This window comes from Petromyzon marinus, chromosome 2 (assembly GCF_048934315.1).
Source record: "Petromyzon marinus isolate PM22_M1 ecotype Great Lakes invasive population chromosome 2, UKy_Petmar_22M1.pri1.0, whole genome shotgun sequence".
In the NCBI taxonomy this organism is placed as follows: domain Eukaryota; kingdom Metazoa; phylum Chordata; class Hyperoartia; order Petromyzontiformes; family Petromyzontidae; genus Petromyzon; species Petromyzon marinus.
This window is the reverse complement of record NC_133668.1, coordinates 18,336,635-18,358,353: the sequence shown is the minus strand read 5'-3', so window position 1 is coordinate 18,358,353 and position 21,719 is coordinate 18,336,635. Positions and strand designations below refer to the sequence as shown.

Sequence of the window (21,719 nt, the reverse complement as noted above, 5' to 3'; positions counted from 1 at the left end):
TAAAATAAGCTTTCTAGGTTCATTGCGCAGAGCAGTGATGCAGTGGTTCACGCACTGTGCTATTGAGCCTACCGGTCGGAGTACGGCTCCTTAAATATAGGTCAACTAAAATTGATCGTTAGGTGTGCGACTAAGTCAGGTTGGTTCACATTGGTAGAGAAAAACTCTGCAGTGAATCGGGTAAACTTGACTTGCAGGGTGGCTGAAAAAAAAACAGCACCATTCCTCCTCAAATTCTGTTTAGCGCAAACCAATCACTGCAAATAAGAGGTCTATGGATAGCTTACGAACAAAAGTTAGTCACAATAACAGACAAGGGTGCAATTCCAAAAGTAACTTTTTGAATGGTACAACGTGAAGGGTTTTTTTTCTATCACCGCTGAATACCACTAATTTTATACATAAATAACGCATCTCCTCAGAGTAAGCTGCTAAAACCCAACTATCTTTCAACAAATCAGATTTGAAATATACTGGGATTTAAATTAGAGGTCAGTAATATACTTACAGAATATATATTGCCAAATTTATGTGAATATCCCTATATAGCAAAGTATTTGCACATGCTGCTGCACAGAGCACTGTGAATTATTGAGTTTAAAGTCCAAGCATCAAATGATGTAGGCTGAAAACTCAAACATAAGACCTTGGGGAAGGCCTTTAAGCTTAAATTATTCTACAATTATGAATGGAAGTGCCTTTACACAAGCTTAATAATGATGTAAAATCCCCCACCATACATTTAGTTCAGAATTAAATAAAAAAAAACACATCTTCTATTCCAGTTTTTTACTGAAATATGAAGATATTTTATATTATTCAAACAAATATATAAGCCTGCCAAATGTAAGTATTCCTTTGTATTTATATTAGGAGGATCAGAGATAGAGTGAAGAGCTCCAATTTGGAAGATTGCAAGTTCAAATCCTGGTCAGGGGCTGACTCAGCCTATCATCCTTCTGGGGTCGATAAAAGTAGAACCAATTTCTGGAGAAGTCAAACAGTGGTTGTCCTATGAATTATCTCGCCACCACCATAGATACACGGAAGTTCCAGCACTGGCTCAGGGCTATGTACAGGATATGGGAGCTCAATTGAACAAGGTAACACTGACAATTCCTTATTGAAATTTTCTTCAAAATTACATTTGCTATATCAATTGTAATGTTCAAGTTACCCATGGGCAACACAACAAACCAGCATAACACATCTTAATACCAATAATTATTACAGAATATTTTTTTAAATATTGGTTTCTAGAGTTTGGATTTATTGGCCTCTTGTCCCACGCAGGAATCGTTTTAAATACAGTAGATCGAGCGCATCGCTTATACCAAGCAAGCAGCACAAGTAGCAAAGCATCTGCAGAATATTAATGACCGATGTCAAAACGGGATAATTGTACATAAAAAGTATAAACATTAAATCATGCACAAATGCTCAAGGGACCAAGATAAGTGATTTCCATTGAATACAACCTAAAGAAAAACTGAGGCACAATGTGAGTTACAAAGGGTCTTCTAGTTCAGTGTCCATTCTGTGAACCACAACAACCCCGCATGAATAAAAATATGGAAGGGGAATGTGGCAAAAATGTAATCAGTTAAAAGCTAAGGCCTCAATGTTTAAATGGACACGGGACAGTGGTTGTCTGCTTTTGCAGTCTTAAAACACATTCCTGCGGAGGGGGCTGGTAGGAACGTTGGTTGCTCGGTCAGTGGCCAGGGTCAACGGCGGCGTGGTGTATTAAGCAAATATGCCCGACTGTGAGGGCGGGCACAAGCCGGCGTGAGTAGGTTAAACGTTGAGTTTTATAAGGGCACGACGGGGTGACCAGCCCCTCCCCACCCAGCCCCACCCCACCCAGCCCCACCCAGCCCCACCCCTCCCACCCCCCACCCAGCCCCACCCTCCCCACCCAACCACTCCCCCTCCCCACCCAGCCCCTCCCTACCCTCCCCTCTCCACCCAGTCCCACCCCTCCCATTTTTTATATCCGAATGTCCGGATACACGTGGACAGACATCCACAGACATACACAATTAATCCCCTGCCTCCTGTGAGAATTAATCCCGGTTGGGCTTCCAGTCCACTACGTTTCCTACCAGTACCAGAATAAATTCCACCTTACCATTGCTGGCACCAGCATATCCACACTTGACTTTCCATTAAGAAGCGCTCATTATAAAGACGCCAAAGGGATAGTAAAGGGCGAATTGTAGATATTGTGGGTTTACTCTCCAACACACCGGTGTGCTGAATGTGTAATGAATTGGCATGTTTGTTTACGTGACAAACCTTACTAATTGGCTGTATCGGGTGGTGGCGGGTTTAACGACATTTATATTTTCGCAATCAAACACAAAAAAACCTATATTATGTATGGTATTGGTCGCGAAAGTCTACGTGTTAAACTAGAGAAATGTGAGAATACGTTTTTCCCCTTTTATCTGGCAAGAAAACAGGTGTTAAGTTTTGTATATGTGGATAGCCTCATGAACGAATCTCTCATGGTAGCCAGATGGCTTGCAGAGAACCTGTCTTGGAGAAGTCAATGTCATGTGAGCCTACTTAATTATAACAGTGATCTGCCATGGCCGTGGTGTTGGTCCTACCGTGATTTAGGTCTGCTTTGTGTTCACGGATGCGGTCCGAGACATGTCGTTTGGTTTCTCCCATGTAACTACTACCACAGAGGCAACTTAGTTTGTAGACGCCAGGGTACTGTATGTCTGGAACCACATCTTTTACAGACGGAACCAGATCACAGATTTTATGTAATGTGTTGAATCGGACCTGGATCTTGTGTTTATTCAAGATTTTGGAGATCTTTTTTGTGATCCCCGCAATGTAGGGTAAAGTGATGGTTTGAATGGCTCCTCAAGAGGGTCCTTCTTCATGGTTGCAGAGGTTCTCTGCCAGCCATTTGGCTACCATGAGAGATTCGTTCATGAGGCTATCCACATATACAAACACAGACAATTTCAACCAAGAAGATGGATTCTGGCTTAGCAATCATTGGAAGGATTTGATAAACCATTTCGGGTATTAATTGATTGTTCACGATTACGGTGGCTTTCAGACCGCATCCATTATTTTTCGTCTCCCCCCTTCTCTTTTCCGAACATAGATGGACTCGTCCATCTGAATAACTGCCAAATCGCTCTCCGTGGTGCTAACGTTAAAAAAAACGCCACTTTTTTCAAATTTTTCTTGCTGTGGTTTTCACACCTGATGACGATTGCTTGTGTTGCAGTCGAAACGTCGTGAGAATTTAAATGTTTTATATTTTTATTATTTTATTGTTTCCCTTCTACGTGACTTTACCGAAAGAACCAAGAATATTAGGTGTTAGGTTGTTAAAACACCAAACTAAAACCTTTTACAAGGAATCATGTCTGCATTAACCACAATACTTGTGGTCAAAATGCAAACCAAAAACACTGATAATATATGCATTGTCTTTGAAACTGATTGGTCCACACCAATCTCTGTTGCACTGTGTAATGTATGAAGGGGTCGAACAGCGCTGCTCGTGCGGCAGATAGCCTGCTCCGCGCCCAGATCCCCACCAGCTACAGCCACACCACCTAAATCGATTGCCCCATTATATTCTCTAATTCTTACCATCCGTCCCCACCATCTGCCACCCTCTAAACGTCCCCCCGTCTTCCCGACGTGTGATTCTTTCTAACCTCATCCTCACCCATCCACACTCTAAAAAGCCCTGGAATTCCCGTTCAGTCTGTAACAAGCCCACTTCCACCCGAGACGCCTTATTCTTATAAAACCTTCAAGTTCTAGTAATTACAGAAAACTGGATATCCACACTGCTGCCCCAGCTGCACCTTCCACATCCTGCACCAACTTCATCCATTCCCCACGACCATCTGGCAAGCCTGGTGGCGGCGTTGTGTTTCTATTCTCAACCTGGATCCCATCGCCTCCAACTGTTGCTCTTCCTTCATTTCCCTATTTCGAATTTTAACTATCGTCTTTCTTTTTCCCCTTTGCAATCTAATTTCGAATTCTTTACTGCCGCCCTAGTCAGCCCTTCTCCTTCTTCGATAACTTGGATTGACTTCTCTCCACTATCCTTCCCATCTCATCTCTGTTGATTCTTCTGGGTGACTATGTCCTCGACTTAAATATCTCTGACTAGCTCTTTCAACCTACACCTGGTCTCCTCTCCTCCGACCCACTCCTCTTGTAGCACGCTTGACCTTATCTTTACTTCCGCTTGCTCAGCTTCCCATTCCCTATTTGACCCATGTCCTCCGTTCGATCACCTATTACTGACCATGACACGCTCAATTCCATGCCCCTCACCATCCAGCCCTTCATCTGCCCTCACACGCCTCCGCCAAAATCTACGCTCCATTGATCACTCTGCACTTAATTCCCTGGTTTCCACTAACCTAGCGCCCCTATCTGATTTCTCCTTCCTCCACCCAGAAAAAGTATCATCCATCCTACATTCTGCACTATCCTACTCATTAGACATTCTTACCCTCCTAATCATCCTCCTAGGCCTTGGCGAACACCTGGGCTAAAGATTTAACGTCGCCTCGCACGCAAAGCCAAGCTAACCCATAAGACCCTACCCACTACTGATTCCCACTCGGCTTACATTTCTGTGCTTTCCATTTTAAATTCTGCACAGGAGGCCGCTCACCAATCCTATTTTATATCCCTCATTTCTTCAATTTCTGCACACGCTGCTCTGCTATTTTCTACCTTAAACACTCCACGACATCCTTTGTCATCCTCAACTGCTATTTCTTCTGTCCCCTACCCTTTATTCCTCTCCAAATATGTCATGGAGATCTCTCAAATTCGTTCTACCCTCCTCACTACCTCCCTTCCTGCCAGCATCATACCTACCTGCCCCTCTCCTCCTCCAATTCATCATCTACTTTAAATACATTCTCCCCTGTGTCACTCCTGGAGCTGTCAAACATCATCTTCAGAACTCACCCAACCTTTTCCTCCCTTTATCCCCTACCGCCTTCCTTGCTTCCATCTGTCATCCCTACTATCCTCCCATTCCTCCTAGCTCTTTTCAACTCTCCCTTTTCATCTTACATCTTCCTCCACTCCTTCAAAACAACCATCATTCTACCCCTTCTGAAAAAAACCTTCACTAGATCCTTCCATCCCTGCACACTATCGCCATATTTCCTTGCTTTCCTACTTCTCTAAACTCCTCGAACGCCTAGTTCACACCCAACTCACTTCCTACATCTCTTCTCACTCTCTCTATCCCGTCCACCAATCTGGTTTCCGTCTGCTCCATTCCACCGAAACCGCTCTCCTCCACGTGGACAACCAATTGTCTAACTCACGTCACTCGGACCTTTCATCTGTCCTAATTTCGCTTGACCTGTCTGCGTCTTTCAACACCCTTGATCACTCCATCCTCTTATCCACTCTGTCTAACCTCTGTATCTCTGGCATCCCACTTCATTGGCTATGCTCTTACCTCACTTCATTCATCCAATGTCTCTTTTAATCATGGTTCTTCCTCCCCCTCCCCCATCATGGTTGGCACCCCCCAGGGTTCTGTACTCTGTACTCTCCTATTCTCCTTCTACACATCCCCCATCGAGCCCATCCTTTATTATTCTTTGGGTCTTTCGGTAAAGTCGCGTAGATAGGTTCAAAGAATTTCAATTTCTCGTATCACCTATTTGCCGACAACACAAATCGTATTTTCCTTTAAGGCTCTTACCCCTGACCTTTCCGACCTTATCTCATCCTGCCTAATGGCCATCCAAGAATGGATGACACAACATTTCCTTTCCCTTAACCCTTCGAAAACCACCGTGATCTACTTTCCCGCCTCCCGCTCTCCTTCTCCTCCTCCCTCATATCTTTCCCCCAGCTCAGACTAACTTTGATTGCTTCCATCCAAAATCTTGGCACAACCTTTGATTTCTCATTTTCCTTCACGTCCCACATCGCCAACATCACTCACACATGCCGCTCACATATTTGCAATATCAGGAAAATTCGCCCCCTCATCACCATCACCGCTGCCAAACTTCTTGTGCACTCCCTAGTCTTCACTCGTCCGGATTATTTCAACTTGCTCCTGCCTACGCCCTTGCCCCTCTACAACAAATTCAAAACTCAGCTGCACACAACGTATTTAACCTCCGTCTTCACCTCTCATTGCTCCCCTCTCCTTAGCAACTTCACTGGCTTCCTATCTATCACCGCTGTCTCTTTTAATTGCTCACCTTAGTTTTCAAAGCTTTCCATGGACTGGTCCCCCCTTACCCCTCTTCTCTCATTTCCTTATAAGTGCAGTGAGTTCAAATGAGTCGCAGATGTTGTTCTTTAGAGGCAACACATTTATTTGTAACATCAACACGTAACACAAAGGGGTAACTGCCCCTTCACCAGATACAGCCTAGGGTGGTGGCCACCCAGCTAACTACCATATATGGAGGAGTTACAGCTACGAAGGGTCGGGCCCTCACTCGGGTCCCCGACAACGTGTTGATGCCTCATAGGATGTAGAGCTTCCAGCTATTAGACGTAGGGGTTTCAGCTGTCGAACGAAGAACCCCGGTCCCTCTCAGGGACCCGCCTTATAACCCCCACCCCACAAATCGGGGCCGCTCCGCCCTTGGCCCCGCCCTCCTTCTCGAGCGTTCTAGCTCCCTCTCGATCCCTCTCGGGAGCTCTCCCCGGACACGTGATCACCCCCTAGCCCCTCCCACCTGGGGCCCTCTCTATGGATACTCCGGATCACGTGTCTACGGGGTCAACCAGAGTGCCATGGCCTGGGGCAACCCTGCTTCTGGGCTGACACTCTCCCACTCCCCCTGGTGGGAGCCCGCACTACACGCTATGCGTGGTGGCCGCGCTATCCCAGTACTCACCAAGCCCCGCTAGGGCTGGTACTACACCCGCCTACAGGGTGCACACGATGATGGTGCATTGCACGCCACGGCCCTCACGGGCCGGCACCATACAGTGGACATCCTCGATGTCACTACATATGTCCCATCATACCCGCTCCGGTCACAAGCTGCCTATCTTCTTGCTGTCCCTCCACCCTGTGCCCAATCTCGCTTTCACTCCTCTCTGCTGGCTTGCCCCCTTACACTGGAACAAACTCCCTCTCCACATCCGCTTTCCACTTTTTGCACTGCCCTCAGGTCCTATCTGTTTTCTCTTGCCTTTACCCTTCCTCTTTCGCCACCCCTACCAGCAACACCTACCACCTTTCCAGCCAGAGCCTCAGCCTCCATCTCGCTCCCTCCACCCTAGTCACTACCCAATCCCCATCCCTTATCTTGCTATTTTGTACCGTAGTCAGTAAGCATTGTCAAGCACCTTGGTGAAAGGTGCTTTATAAAACCAAAATAGGATAGAATAATTATGCCTAGCAATAAGATTACTTGCTTGAAGGTGATAACATTTTAAAATGTGCAGCATAATTCGGGTGAACACTTGTAAACATTAAACTTCACATTTAGATTGTTAGGATTTTGCCAATTTTCTTCAAGAAATTTTTTTACAGGCACAGGTTTGTAGGAGATTCAATTGAAACAGGAATATTTAAAAACAACTTCATATATTGTTTCCATGATGTTGCTATATATACTCAACTCTCGTATAGCTTTAAGCTGTTACACTAAAACATATGTATATGGGCCAACAAATCCTGGTTATGAAAAAGCATGACATGACAGCTGTTATTACATATAGCACAAATGATCACTTTACAAATTAACACTTATTTTAATACTGTGAACTGTTGAGTTCCTGCCATATTTGTCACTGCACAAAATATATTACTTTCAAGAATTCTTCACTGATTGTATGACAAGACATTGTTTTGGAATATTAATGAGAACCTCTCATAATATCTTGTGGTAACAATCATCATCTTCCTATGCACTACTATTAACTGGGATCTTTAGATTTTTGGTAAATTTCCAATTGTTTCCTAATTAATATAAACCAACAATACAACTGTACAGGCTAGTTTTTGGCATTTCTCCCTCTAGTTAATTTCATCATTCACAAGCTGCAATAGATTGGGAGAGGCCTTCATCCAACAGTGGAATGATCATGGGGGAAGGTGGACTGAAGTCTTAACATGATTTTTAAAGTACTAAAATTTTGATGAAGCTCTTTCTTGGTGAATCAACATTTTAATGTACTCGAGGATAATTTGATCATGCTTTTGGAAATGTTGATAAGGTTAAACGATCCACTCTCCTGAGCATTTTCTTTCCCCAATTCGGTATGCAATTCATACTCCTCTTCCAAATGTGGCACTTTAAGAAGGTTAGGCCCGTGGTTTAGCACCTTACAATTTGAAGTTGTTGTTATATGGACCTTATAGCGGGACCCCGGGGTCCCATAAGCCCCCAACTCTCGCATAAACTGCGTTGCGACGTCATTTTATGTCAGTTGAAGGCGAATAATACGGCAATCTATTCCTCTGGACGAGCTCTACACGATGCGCTAATCAAAGTTTCGAAGTTTTTATGACTACGGCTGCGCTTGGACGACATGACAACAGAATGATCCACGCCAGGTGGGTCGCGAAGTTTATGTGCACGGTGAGACGGAGTCGCCAAAAATAAATAAATTAATTGCGATTTTGACTTCCGTTTATTCGGGGTCCCGCCATAAGGTTCATATGAGTAAACCAGTTTCTGACGTTTTTAATCAACTATAAACACAGCAGAACCTCGAGCAAATGTTTATCAGGGTATGGGAAAGTCTGTCCATTTCATCTGGGAACGTTACATCAAGGAACATTTATCCTGCTATAAAAAAGCAGGCATTTAATGCTGTTTGTTTCTCCATCTCCATGTATATCCGATGCTAACATCCATACCTCTCGCATAGTTGCTTCTCTCAATATATTTGTGCCTTGTCTCTCTGTGCTTACGTCTCTGTACCTTGTCTCTCACTACTTCTTGTCTCCGTGTTTCTCTCCGCTTCTATTATCCTTACGTCTCTGTATGGCGTCACACGCTCGGTGCGTGACTTTGGAAACGTGTCCTTAGGCAGTACATTATTTCCCATTTTTTGTAAAGTACTATTTATTACTTTTCTTAAAAGCTCCTAGACATTCCATTTTAGAGCAGCAACATAAATAAATGGCATTAACTGCCACTTGGTGTCACATATATGGTAATGGGCCCTGTAGTTAATGGCCCTGTCAAGATGCAGATATTCATAAAATTCACCAACTTGAGTGGTTTCTGCCCCGAGGAAAACTAAAACATGTGGCATCCTAAGAAAATGTTCGGTGTATTCTAAGGAATGAAATAGCAAAAATAGCAAAACACCTAGCCTGCAATGTATAAGTCTATGTTTATTTTGTTAAATCAGCACTTTGTTGAATTTACCGTACAATGAAAAAAAAGTTGCCTGGAGTTCGATTCAGTGTTAAGATAAGTTAGTGCTATCTTTAAATCTGCAGAGGTTCCTTGTTCATACACAATTTAAGTAATATTGTATAACCAATACAAAATAAGGTATGAACAGTTCAGCAGTTTGGTAGCTTTAATCTGACCAATAATGTTACAGCACAGTTAACACTCTGCCAGTGATTGGGTCATATCCCTGGATGGCTGAGCCAGTGGGGGGGGGGGGGGGTGGAACATGCCCCCCTAATTATCCGATCGAAATCCCTAATTTCGATCGGATCATTGGGGTTTATTAGTAATAAATCGGCATTTTGCGACTCCCACTACCACTGTGTAGCATATTATTATGTGCCAGGGACTCTATGAGATGATAGAACAATAGTGAGTCCATAATTGGCAATAAGTAACGGCAAAGCAGTTATAAGTGACTCACAGAATTGTGCACAGTTGCGTATACAGTACACGACTTCCCTGAAGGCATATCTTCAGCGAGCGCGATGCCGATCACACACGGTTCGAATTCGACCCTCGATCGATGGCTGCGCCATCGCCGCACACGCGTCAAATAAAAAGCAAGGGACAAGTCCTTAGTTACTAACAACATTTTTCATTGCTGGAGGGGTTGCCCCCCCCCTACCTGAAAATCCTGGCTCTGCCATTGCACCCAATGAAATTACTTAAATTAATTTGATTATTTAAAAAAAAATTACAGCACAGCTAACTCAGTCATCCAGGGATAGATTATCCAAATGGTGGACCTATATTATTTGCAAAATTTGCAAAAAAAATATCTTAACACACTAGATTTAATTATTAGGAGCTTCTCATTCATTGGAGTCTGACTGAGTACCTACATGGCTGTAATCACATCTGCCAGAAAATCAATGACACAAAAACCTTTTCCATCACGGGTTTAATATGGAATGCATACGTCTACCCAGGTAAGGAAGACTACCAGCACAATGCATTTCTAACTATGTTTCTTATAAGCAATTTTTTCGCTGGAAAATGTTCCATTTGCAATAATACAGCAGCCCCTAGCGTGATGAATCAATCACACAAACCCGCACCTGGGCTGCCCATAGCCCAGAGCCAAATCCATATAGCTTTAGGGTTAGACAGCTTCAGTTCTGCTAAGGCACAGCATACATTGAATGGAATTTTCCCCACATCACAAGAGACCAGGGCTTTCACAGTACACATGTACAAGTGGCAACGGTATAAATTGAATTGTAATGCATTTCAACAAATGGCTCCCGAGCTTGAAATGTGATGTTAAGCATAGGTTACAGATACAAAAAATCATCAGAGCTTGCACAAAGATTAAACCCTAGGATTAATTTGCTTTTACGCAGAAACACGGTAATAGTAAAACACGCAAATGATTAAGAGTGCTCCAAAAAGTCAGCCGAATTGAATGATTGATCGAATATTGCACTATTTTGAATGTCAACTTCTATTGGCCATAACACTTGGTTGATACTGCCGAAAGTCTACTGTTGAAATTAGGCAGTCATCCATTTACCCAACAGGGTGGCTCGAATGTAGCGAGATGACAGTATAAATTGGTCACCAATTACCGCACACCATCTTACCATATTAAATTTAGTTTTTACTGCATTTGGAAAGGTTCAGAACTAAGCACTACACATTTGGCATTTTATGATACACACTACTGCAGACACAACAGAGCACAATTGTGACCTGGTTTATGTATAGCATGGATCCGGCCTACTTGTAACTTATGTGAAAATGTAGGTTGAGTCTAGATGGGGTTCAAATCTGAACTTACAATCAGACTGGTGTACAGTACTTCAAAATAACAGGAGATGATGGTCGTTAAAAATGTGATTTGCACTTTTATCAATGTTACTTAATTCTCCTCCGCATCTCTACATTCAGTTATTTCTGTGGTCATGTCAGGTGATATTTCATATTGTGACAATGTCTTGATTAATTTACCTATGACCAGCACAGACAGTGATGGGTGGCAATCAAAGATGATTAAACAATACCAGAAGGCACATTCTCTTCACTAAAGACTCATATGCAATGAAGTATAAAATAAATCCCTGCACACAATAAATCAGAGTAGGCGTACCATGATGGTTGTCAATTTTGCATCGATTCAGAGATGTACAGATTGTAATGTACTCTTTCCAGGATGTGAGTGATGCATGCAGAAACAGTTTGTCGCACACACAAAAGAATAACAAAGATCTTACTCTTTGCAAACAAGCAGCGTGTTGCTCCGGCTGAGATAGCCAGTGTATCTGCCTCCTGTTAGTGCAATCATCAGCTTCAGCTCCTCCCTGTCTTGGTCCACAAACCCAGTTACCGAGATGATCTGTACAGCACAAGAATAAAGCACAAAGGTCACTTAGCATTTGTAGAAAGTTTGGTGGAGAAAATTTCAGTCGAGGTGGCGCATGCATATTTAAAATCAAGCACTTTGGAGGCGGTGCTATCAATATCAGGCAAGCGCAACTCTCAAACTAAAGCGGTAGCAAGGTACCAATAGAAGGCAGAACAGCAAATAGATTACTGACCTAGCTATGCAGTGTTTTGAGTGTAATTTCTCCAGGCACTCCAGTTGATTCCCACATGCATTATTACTCAAATAAAATGTATCAAAACATCCTAAGCGAGACCCTCCTGATAAAATGGCCTTAAGACGTAACTGACGTTTTGATGAGTGCGTTAGGATGTACTTGTGTTATCCATTTAAACATAAATAAATCTAAAAATGTATTATTTTCATAAAACAAAACAGATTAGTTGGTGATGCTGTGTCGGTAGTGGTGCACAGGCAAGCGTTCGTCAATGTGTTGTGAGCAGTGTTATTGACCAGTGTGCTTATGCAAAAAGCATTTCTGACTTGTCTGTTGAAACTGTACGTTTTAAAATGTTATTACCATTCGTAAGAATTGCGTTTTTTATCCTATCTTATTTTAAGTTATTATAAATGCATTGGATTTGTTCAATTACATCAAGGATATAATAACACTCGACATCTGCAAATGTGTTTTGGAGCGTATGGATTGAAAATTGTGAATGATATACAGTCTTATCTTAATTATACATTAATCGAACCACATGTAATTCAAAGTTTGTTTGATTTCTATGTGATATGTAATGGGTTCATGTCACCTCTTCAACCACTAGAGGTGCTATTATTGACTGAAAAGTAAAGAAATATAATTTAAATCAAATGGCAACCTGGAACCGTGACAATTAATTTAATAATACTTTAGAAAAAGAGCCTCAATGGGTTCTCCCATTGTAAAATGAAGTATATCAACGGGAATTAAAGAACCAATTATCCGGCCATTCTGCCAGGTGGCAGTGATGGTATCCAACTCAATCAAAATAGCATGGGTTCAAATTCCAGAGGTTGGCTCAGCTCATCATCCATCTGGGGATCATAAAATAACTACCAGCTTATAGGTAACAGTGATTATCATACGGGGATACTGAAAACTGCCACGGAAATGCTGAATTTACACAAATGGAAATGTCTACCAATGAGCAGATGATATTGCTACATATTTTCAGGGTCGCATTGGAAGATTCACAATGTTAACACACGTGTGCACAGCGAAACAGCCTGTTGTGGAATGGGGGTGAGACTTGCATGGCTCGCGCAGGGCTTGGCAGAATGTTGCAAGGCCATGGGGAGGTGCAGGGCGCGATTGGGAGGGATCACCCGTCTGCTCTTGAGCGTGTCATTGAGCCAGTGCGCGGTCACACAGCGCTTGCCCTCCTTTAGTGCCTGCGCCATCACAACAGGTCACACTACAGTACAGTAGGCAGATACAGTGTCTGTGAAAGATGGGGGTGAATGGCAGCAGATTGTGTATTAGAGTTCAGACTCAAAGAGGATCATTCAGTTCTGATAAATGTTGACTCTAGCTAGGTGTCATATTGTAAGGTTTTTTATTTTAAGTTGATGACATTTCAGGGGGTTATTTGACCATATTTCCCCACACTGACCAATGCGGCTTGGTGAAGGTAAGGAACCACAGATGTGGTGGCATAGAAGTACAAACATTATATTTTCCTGCACTGCCCTATTCTGCCCACTTTGTAGGCAAGCAGGTGATAAGTAGAATTAATTTAAGAAATTATTAATAGCCATTAAAATGACTATTTTGCAATATTTACATTATAATATATATTCCTTGAAGTTGCAAGGTAAACCAGACAAATATCTTCCCTATAACCTTCTGCTTTACAAATATTTAGTGATATTTGAGGCGGTACGGAATCAGGAAAACAATGTATAAGCATACATATGCAGTGACTAACTTGGAGACAGTAAGACTTGGAGGCACATCTTTATTTAGCGAGCACCATCGGGATAAAACACACCTTACATGGGTGCACACTATTCTTATTAGGACCGTCTATTGTTGGCGGCACTACTTAGTTAGAACAGTTGGTAGGCTGACTAGCAGCGCCCCGGGATGGTGAAGACGGAGACGACAACGAGATGGTGACGACGATGGACTTGAGCTGCCCGAAAGGGATCCCACTTCCAGCAACAGCCACCACGTCCCTCACAGGGGCCCCTCTTATACTCTCCGCGTGGCCTCGCTCCGCCCCGGCCACGCCCCCTTTCTGGAACCTACTAACGGGTTCCCGAGGCTACCCGATGAACACCTTCTGTGACCTTTCCCCTCGATGTCCCCCTCTCGTGTATATCATCGCCAGCAAGCGAGCGCTATGCCACTACACAAATATAAAAAGGGTGTTGTGCATTTCTTTGAATTACTCGCATAAAATAAATGCCCATTGGCTATGCTCATTCAATAAAAACTGGCCAATTGGAAGAAAATGTCCTAAAACTGCTGTCACCAAACTGCTTCTGTAAGCAGCTCGTGGACATTTTCTTTTAGTTTTCATCTAGCAATCCTGAATTATTTTGCCAGGTCGTAAATTGGATGATGTGGCTAGTCTAATTAAGCAGACGCATCCGGCATTCTTTCAAATTATCTGCCTAAGAGTACATCTGACACAGCAGCCACTGTCAACTGTCAGAGGTGAAAGTATCTGGCTATTAACTGAGCAGCTATACCCTCCCCAATTAATGTCCCATCATTTAGGCATTACCTAACCACTTTTAACTCCAGTAATAGGGTGCCAATTCTTCAATTACCTCACAAACACAAGAACTGCAGATCCTGCCATTGCTATTATGGCATCAAAGCCATGAAATTGTTTCTGCCTGCCAAAATTTCTGTGCCAATGAACTTTGATCAATTCACGAACAAGAATAGACCCAGTCCTTTTTCTAAAATTTCTGTCAACAAAGAAGCCCATGTACTATAAGAGCAAAATGATGGAGACTGCATGCTTATTTTGTTATGTATATTTTTGGTTGAACACGTAGGCTTCCGCGACAAATATCATCCATAAGAGGTTTTTCTTGGGTTAGATTTCGTAAATATATAAATGTGTCGTTAAACCCGCCACCACCTGACACAGCCATCTAGTAAGGGTTGTCACGTAAACAGAACATGCCAATTCGTCACTAGTACAGCACACCAGTGTGTTGGAGAGCCAAGCCACAACATTTACAATCTGAGTATGACGTTTTGCCAGTAATTACAACCAGCTTCATCAGCCGACAGCCACATTTGTGGAGAAGTCCACCTGTTTCGTTCCTTATATTGAGGCGTAGATGTGGTGACAACACTGCTGCGCTCTTGCGCAAAGTGGGGGGGGGAGGGAGATTAATGAGTCAACGCCCATTATGCATGCGCATTATGTGAGCCTTTTGATCTTGTCCTTCCCAATCTTGTCCTTCCCAATTGTATCACACATTTGCTTTGGGGGTGGGGGGAGAACGTGCATGCACAAGATTTGGCGGAAACACACAGCGTAAGGCTGATACAGCGATACTTAATATAATTGGCAAACGATCCTGTCATAATATTATATTATTCTTGTCAAGAGCCAGGACGAGATAGTCGTGATGAGTGTGGGACGTGTGCTTGAATGGAGGAGGGTAGGTCACCAAGACAGGAATTGGGAGACCACATTCGGGGATAGAGTAGCCTTTGGCTGTAGATACTCTTACTAATCGAATCTCTAAATAATGAGAAAGACCTATCCTAACCGAAGAATAGGCATAGGTGCTCTGACTGTACTAGAACAGTTAACCCTGGTGAAAAGTACTTCTCCTGTCTTGTTATCTTATGCTATCGAAGAATCATGTTAATTGCTCTGCAGTGGCTAACAGGGAGGCTCCCACTTTCAATAATAAGTTTGATTAACATTAATTTCTGTAAAATCCAGGGTATCAAGAGTAACATCACATCCATTCATCATCACCTGGAAACAACTAAACCCCACTTCCTGTTTCGAACAGAAATGATTTCACCATCATTTGACCTCCAAATTGTAATGTAGCTCCCCCGACTGTTGCCTTTTCACTATTTCTGATTTAAAGGTGAAGTTCGTGCATTCACCAGCGATAGAGTTTGTATTAGGCTGCCCTGATTTTAAGATATCTAGCGCTAGTTTTGATCTTTTGTGGGTATGCATGTCTCTCCCTCCACTAAATGTGATCCCTTTATTACTCACCACTGATATACATTGAATTTGTATATCAGCAACATCCTTGTATTTCGATAAATGTCCTAGGTGAAGTTCACAACAGTTTGTGGCAAAAAAAACCTAACTAGAAATGAAGCTGACCATGAAGCACATTTTTTGCAAATGAGAACCATGAACATTTGGTTGACTATGCTGCTCGCATTCTAGATTCTCAAATCGGCCCCAGTACCTTTCATCGGTTTCTAATTTCTGACACAACCCCACACTCAGTTGATGTTACATGCAAACATGCCATCACTCTCTATCACTACTACCATGGTTGCTGCTCCCGTGAATTTTACTCATTGATTGTTTCACTCATTTTAAGGACTTGATCTTCCAGACCCTTCGTCCCATCTATACTGTGTTCAACCACAATACTGCCCAGTTTAAAATACTTCTGATTCTGCTTCTTCCCTCATGGGACTTGCCTTTGGAATTCGATCCCATTGTCTCTTTTTCAAAGTTCTTATAAATCTGTTCAATTCGAGAACCATTATCTGTTACAACTTCAAGTGCTATTTATTGCTGGCCGCTTGGTGTTTTTATATCTGGGTTCAGCAACTGTGATTTAAAATAACTTCAATCCCCTTTATTCACAAAGAGTCACGTTTTGCTGTCCCCTAGTGTTTAAAAACATGTTAGAGCAACAACCATAAAAATAAACCTTACTCAAGTTGTCATTCATTACACCACCAAGTCAGTATTCAATGCGCACAATTTCATCTCACTCCCATACATTTTGGTTGTAAGTTTGTGTTCAATCGTGTATATACCAGCAGCATTGACGAATAAAAAGCAGCATGCTCCGATTTACATCTCAAAAAAGCAAATTTCAATTTTCTTTCATATTTGATGAGACAATAAAATGGTGAGGTAAAGACAGTGAAAGTTCTGGCATCAGCACCTGATCCAAAATATAATCAAGGCGCCTAAGGTTCTAAGTTAAGTTTGTACATTAAAGCAAAACTTTCGTACGACCGTAAATGTCTGATTCACAGCCTCGCTTGATTAATTTTTTAACCGTCAAAATCATCAAGACAGTGAGCGTTCACTCTCAAAGTAAAAACACCTCCATCAATTTATAACATACTGGCAGGAAGTAACCAGCATTGCCCGGGGGGAAAATATATTTCAAAACTTGTTTTCTCTTAAAAACATAACATATACATACAAAAATACTAAGCTATTGTGAAAGCCCAGCGTTCCGGTTTCCTGTCCATTTGTCTGTCAACAAAATGATAAGAGGCTTGCAGAAGTCCTGAATCAAAAAGTAATAGAAAGTGGGGGATAAATAGTTGATCTAAAAGGTTTCCAAAAATTGTCGACCTTCCCCCGCTCAAAAAATATTTACCACCCCCCCCCCCCGTAGGCATATATACCTACACACCCTACATACAATAGAGTGAGTAGTATCTACTGACACTATAGTAGTATCTGGCTCTACAGTAGTAGTATCTACTGACTCTATAGTAGTATCTGCTGACTATATAGTTGTATCTACTGACTGTACAGTAGTATCTACTGAGTACAGTAGTGTCTACTGATTCTATAGTAGTATTTACTGACTCAATAGTAGTATCTATTGACTCTATAGTAGTATCCACTGACTATAGTAGTAACTACTAACTCTATAGTAGTATCTTCTGACTATCGCAGTATCTGCTGACTATATAGTTGTATCTACTGACTGTACAGTAGTATCTACTGAGTACAGGAGTGTCTACCGATTCTATAGAAGTATTTACCGACTCAATAGTAGTATCTATTGACTCTATAGTAGTGTAGTGACATCGCGGATGTCATTGTGTGTTGCCGGTCCAAGAGGGGCACGGCGTGCGACGTACTCGCATCGCGGACATCACGTATCTAGCGACATCGTGAATGTCACTGAGTAATGCCGGCTCTAGCGTGGCACGGCGTGCGATACATTGTCATCACGGACACCCCGTAGGTGGGTGTAGTACCAGCCCTAGAGGGAGCTCGGTGAGTGATGGGATAGCGCAGTGGCACCACGCATGGCGTGCAGTGCTGACTCCTACAAGAGGGAGTGTGAGAGTGTCAGCCATGGGATGAGGTTACCCTAGGCCATGGCACTCGGGTTGACCCTGGAAGGCACGTGACAAGTAAGATCTACACAGGGGCCCCAGATGGGGGCTAGGGGGTGGTCATGTGTCAGGGTGAGATCCTACGGGAAGGGTTTAGAAACGACAAGAGGTTTCTCGAAGGTGGTCGTGGCCAAGGGCGGGGCCAGCCAAGACCCGGGAGGATATAAACCGGGTCCGCACAGGGAACGGGGTTCAGCGTTGCTGTCGTCATTCTGAAGATCTACGATCTACGTTCTACGTCCAAGAAGAAGTCACCAACACATGGACGAGGACCCAAACCAGGGTCCTGTCCGTTGAAGCTACTCCCAGTAACTAGCTTAGTTAGCCTGGTGGTCCACCACCATAGGTTATCTGGTAAAGGGACAGTAACCCCTTCGTGTTAATGTGTTGGTGTTAATAAATGTGTTGCCTCCAAGAAGTACGTCTGCAACTCAGTTGAATCCACTACAGTAGTATCCACTGACTATTGTAGTAACTACTAACTCTATAGTAGTATCTGCGGACTCTATAGTTATATCTGCTGACTCTATATCAGTATCTACTGACACTACAGTAGTATCTCCCAACTTTATAGCATCTACTGACTCTAGTCGTATCTATCGACTCCACAGTAGTATGTACCGACTCTATAGTCATAACCACTGACTCTATAGTAGTATCGAGTGACTCTACAGTAGTACCTGACTGTAGTAGTATCAACCGACTCGAGAATAGTATTTATCGACTCTACAGCAGTATCTACTAACACTAAAGTGCGCCGTGGTGAGGCCTAGTCCGGCGGAGTGTCGCTGGCCTCGGCTAGATTACCCAGCCGGCCGAGGTGGCACCTTAGTCGGGTGGGGCTGGGCTGGGCTGCCCCCCCACCCAACAGTTTGTCAGTTAAAAGCGTCATAAGGTGTGTGCACAGACAGACACACAGACAGACAAAAAATGACTTTCATACATAAGATGGTGGCTCTGTGATTGTTGCCAGACCAATCACCGATGCATTCTAGGTGAGAATTATTCTTTACCTGTGCAAACACCGGCCCAGTCTGACTTTCACATAGCAGGTGTGTGCAGCGAGGTGAGTGAGCAGCTTCCACCAGCCCTCCATTCTGAATGATTGCCTAAGGAACATTCATCACAACACATCACAGTCAAATCAAAGTATCTCTCCCCTCAAAACAAGAAATATGGCAATGCTCATATTGGACAGTGATCCTGAGCCAAAAGTGGGAATTCCACATTCTCATTGTAGAGCCTGTCTCTCCAAAGGCCCAATATTGCCAACTTCCTGCACAGGCAGTGCTCATTTTATAAACTCGACCTCTGACCAGAATTTTAACTCCTGATGCTAAAACTGTGAGCCGAGTGCTGTCGTCATAGCTGGGAAGAGCTGAATAATTTGCAATACCTGGAATCAAAAATCTTCTGTTGTAAAATTAACACTGTATTGTAAACTAAAATCTGAATAAAAAAATAGCCATATGCATTGCACACACATCACATTCATGCAAAGATATGCACTCGCGTAAACATAAATTAAACGTTGAGGGAGATAACATTTCCTGCACACAATAATGAGTGGAAAGAAATTACATTTTGAAAGTCCAATTTAGGTCAATATATTATATTTCCAACTAGCTTTACTACCAGGCTTCACCCGGGACTTGGATTCACCACGCCCGGCCGCCTTTGTCTCCCCAGTGGCGATGTTCACACACCACACCAGTTACTCGTTTGAGGCTGAGTCGACCTAGGGGAGGCCCAGGACCGGTTCAAATAATCGTCAACAGTGGTGGCCGTGAGCGGGAATCAAACTCGGGTCGCCGGGTTCGTAGCGCAGCGCGCTAACCACTACACTACCAATCCCCCCTTTTTAATATATAGATTATGCAAATTCTTCATAAAAATTAATGTATGTTAATATAAAAATAACATCGGCTTTTGTTTTCCAAACGTCATGTTAACCAGAGACTGCCTGTTCTCTTAATGTGTGCTTCGTGCATAGAAATATGTTATGCATCAGTGTGTAAAAACGGTGAATAAAATTGCTAAATGTTATATTTTTTTTATTCAAGTGATGGGTTTTGCATGGAATGTTATGCATACTTAAATAATCTGCATTTTACACAGGTTTTTCAATGGTTTAACTTAACTTGACTCCTGTTTGTCGTGGTCAAATCTTGTAATAAAAATTTAGTCTACTTCCTGTTGTCCAATCAATTCCAAATTTTGCACACGTACTCAGCTACGGTGACAATGCATGCCTGTATCAAAATCGGCATTAATTAATGCATTAATTGGCTCCGTTAAAGCAATTAACATTTCATACGAACGCCTTAGGTCAAAAACGCGCCGGTCCCAAAACACTCGAATCGCCTCGCCCAAGAAGCAGGCGCCACGTGTCTCAGGTGCGCCCGCTCTGTGTGAACGAGTTACGGGCACCCTCACTCCGCAGAAACAAAAGTTGTACATTGAAGATTCATTTATAAAATAACCAATTTATTCAAGTAAGCGTTGATGTGGGAGCAGGCGCCGCATTATTGACGTACTTCTCGACCGTGATTTAACGAAGTTGTGAATAAAACCGTTGTTTTAAAAAAAAACCTTTTTTTAAGGAGTTGATTTTGTTGTTGTTCTTCCCCCGCACCTTCGATTAGCATGACGGCTACGTACATACTGTGGGGCTGTACCAAGTTGTGGTCAGCAGAGGGCAGTGCACAAAAATAAAATGTACTGTAACACCTATGCTCCTACATTTATGTTCCCCACCTTAACCAAACCGCATTGGCCCAGAGTGGTGAAGTACGGTTAAATAACCCCCCAAACCTGCAACTGAATCCCATTTTGTGTTTCAGTTCATTTTACATCATCCCAAATATGTAGAGTTGTTCACCAATTCACCAAATAATCTCAATTCAGTATTTGATGACAATGTATTTGCCTTCTTGAATGGCTTATTTACAGACCAGCAACAGTAATTGTGGCTAATTATGGTGAGACAGTCATTTGCCCAGTGGCAGAGTGGCAAATAACAATATTGTGCTCTTTTGAATTTTAGTTTTACATGCAATGGGAGGGGGGGCACGATTACGATATTTAAGAGACCGACCGGACCTAAAGTCATATGGTTTGAAGGTTGGCTCTTGACCTCCAATTTGCGGTCAGGCCTGAACTGGACCAGCACATTCCCAACAAAAAGGTCTGGCTCTCGAGGCGAGTGTGACTTCCAACCTTTTTCCACGAGTTGAGCAGTTGCTTGTCCAGCATCTGCTCCTGGTACTCGGCGATGGCGAACACACAACCGAGCAGGCAGCAGTCGCTTGGCGCTGTAAGTAAAATCAGATTAAACTAATTGCACTTTCCAAATTAATATGGTCTGTCATCTTGTTTTACCAGGCGACAGCGATTGCACATTTACTGGGCCTGATTCGTATGAGATCCAGCCAGGTAGAAGTGTTGGTAGAGAGCTGTACTTCCAATTGGAAATTTACGAGTTAAAATCCAAGTTTGAGATCGACTCAACCCACCATCCCTTAAGTACCATTTTGTGGGAAGTCAACAGTGGTCATCATATGGAATCACTGGCATTGTCATTGGAATGTAAAATTCCTAACGTTAG

General features: G+C 42.9%; 1 protein-coding gene across 3 annotated transcripts in view; it reads right to left on the bottom strand.

Annotated features, from left to right (window-relative positions):
* The window catches only part of PAXIP1 (PAX interacting protein 1), an 86,774-nt gene that overhangs the window by 44,920 nt on the left and 20,135 nt on the right, over window positions 1–21,719 (bottom strand). For all 3 annotated transcript variants that reach the window (XM_076068533.1, XM_076068534.1, XM_076068540.1), the window contains exons 8-11: window positions 21,332–21,426; window positions 19,126–19,221; window positions 13,039–13,176; window positions 11,630–11,751 (exon numbers count right to left, since the gene is read on the bottom strand). In XM_076068533.1, coding sequence (XP_075924648.1) covers window positions 11,630–11,751; window positions 13,039–13,176; window positions 19,126–19,221; window positions 21,332–21,426 — 451 coding nt within the window. The remainder of the gene's footprint in view (window positions 1–11,629; window positions 11,752–13,038; window positions 13,177–19,125; window positions 19,222–21,331; window positions 21,427–21,719) is intronic.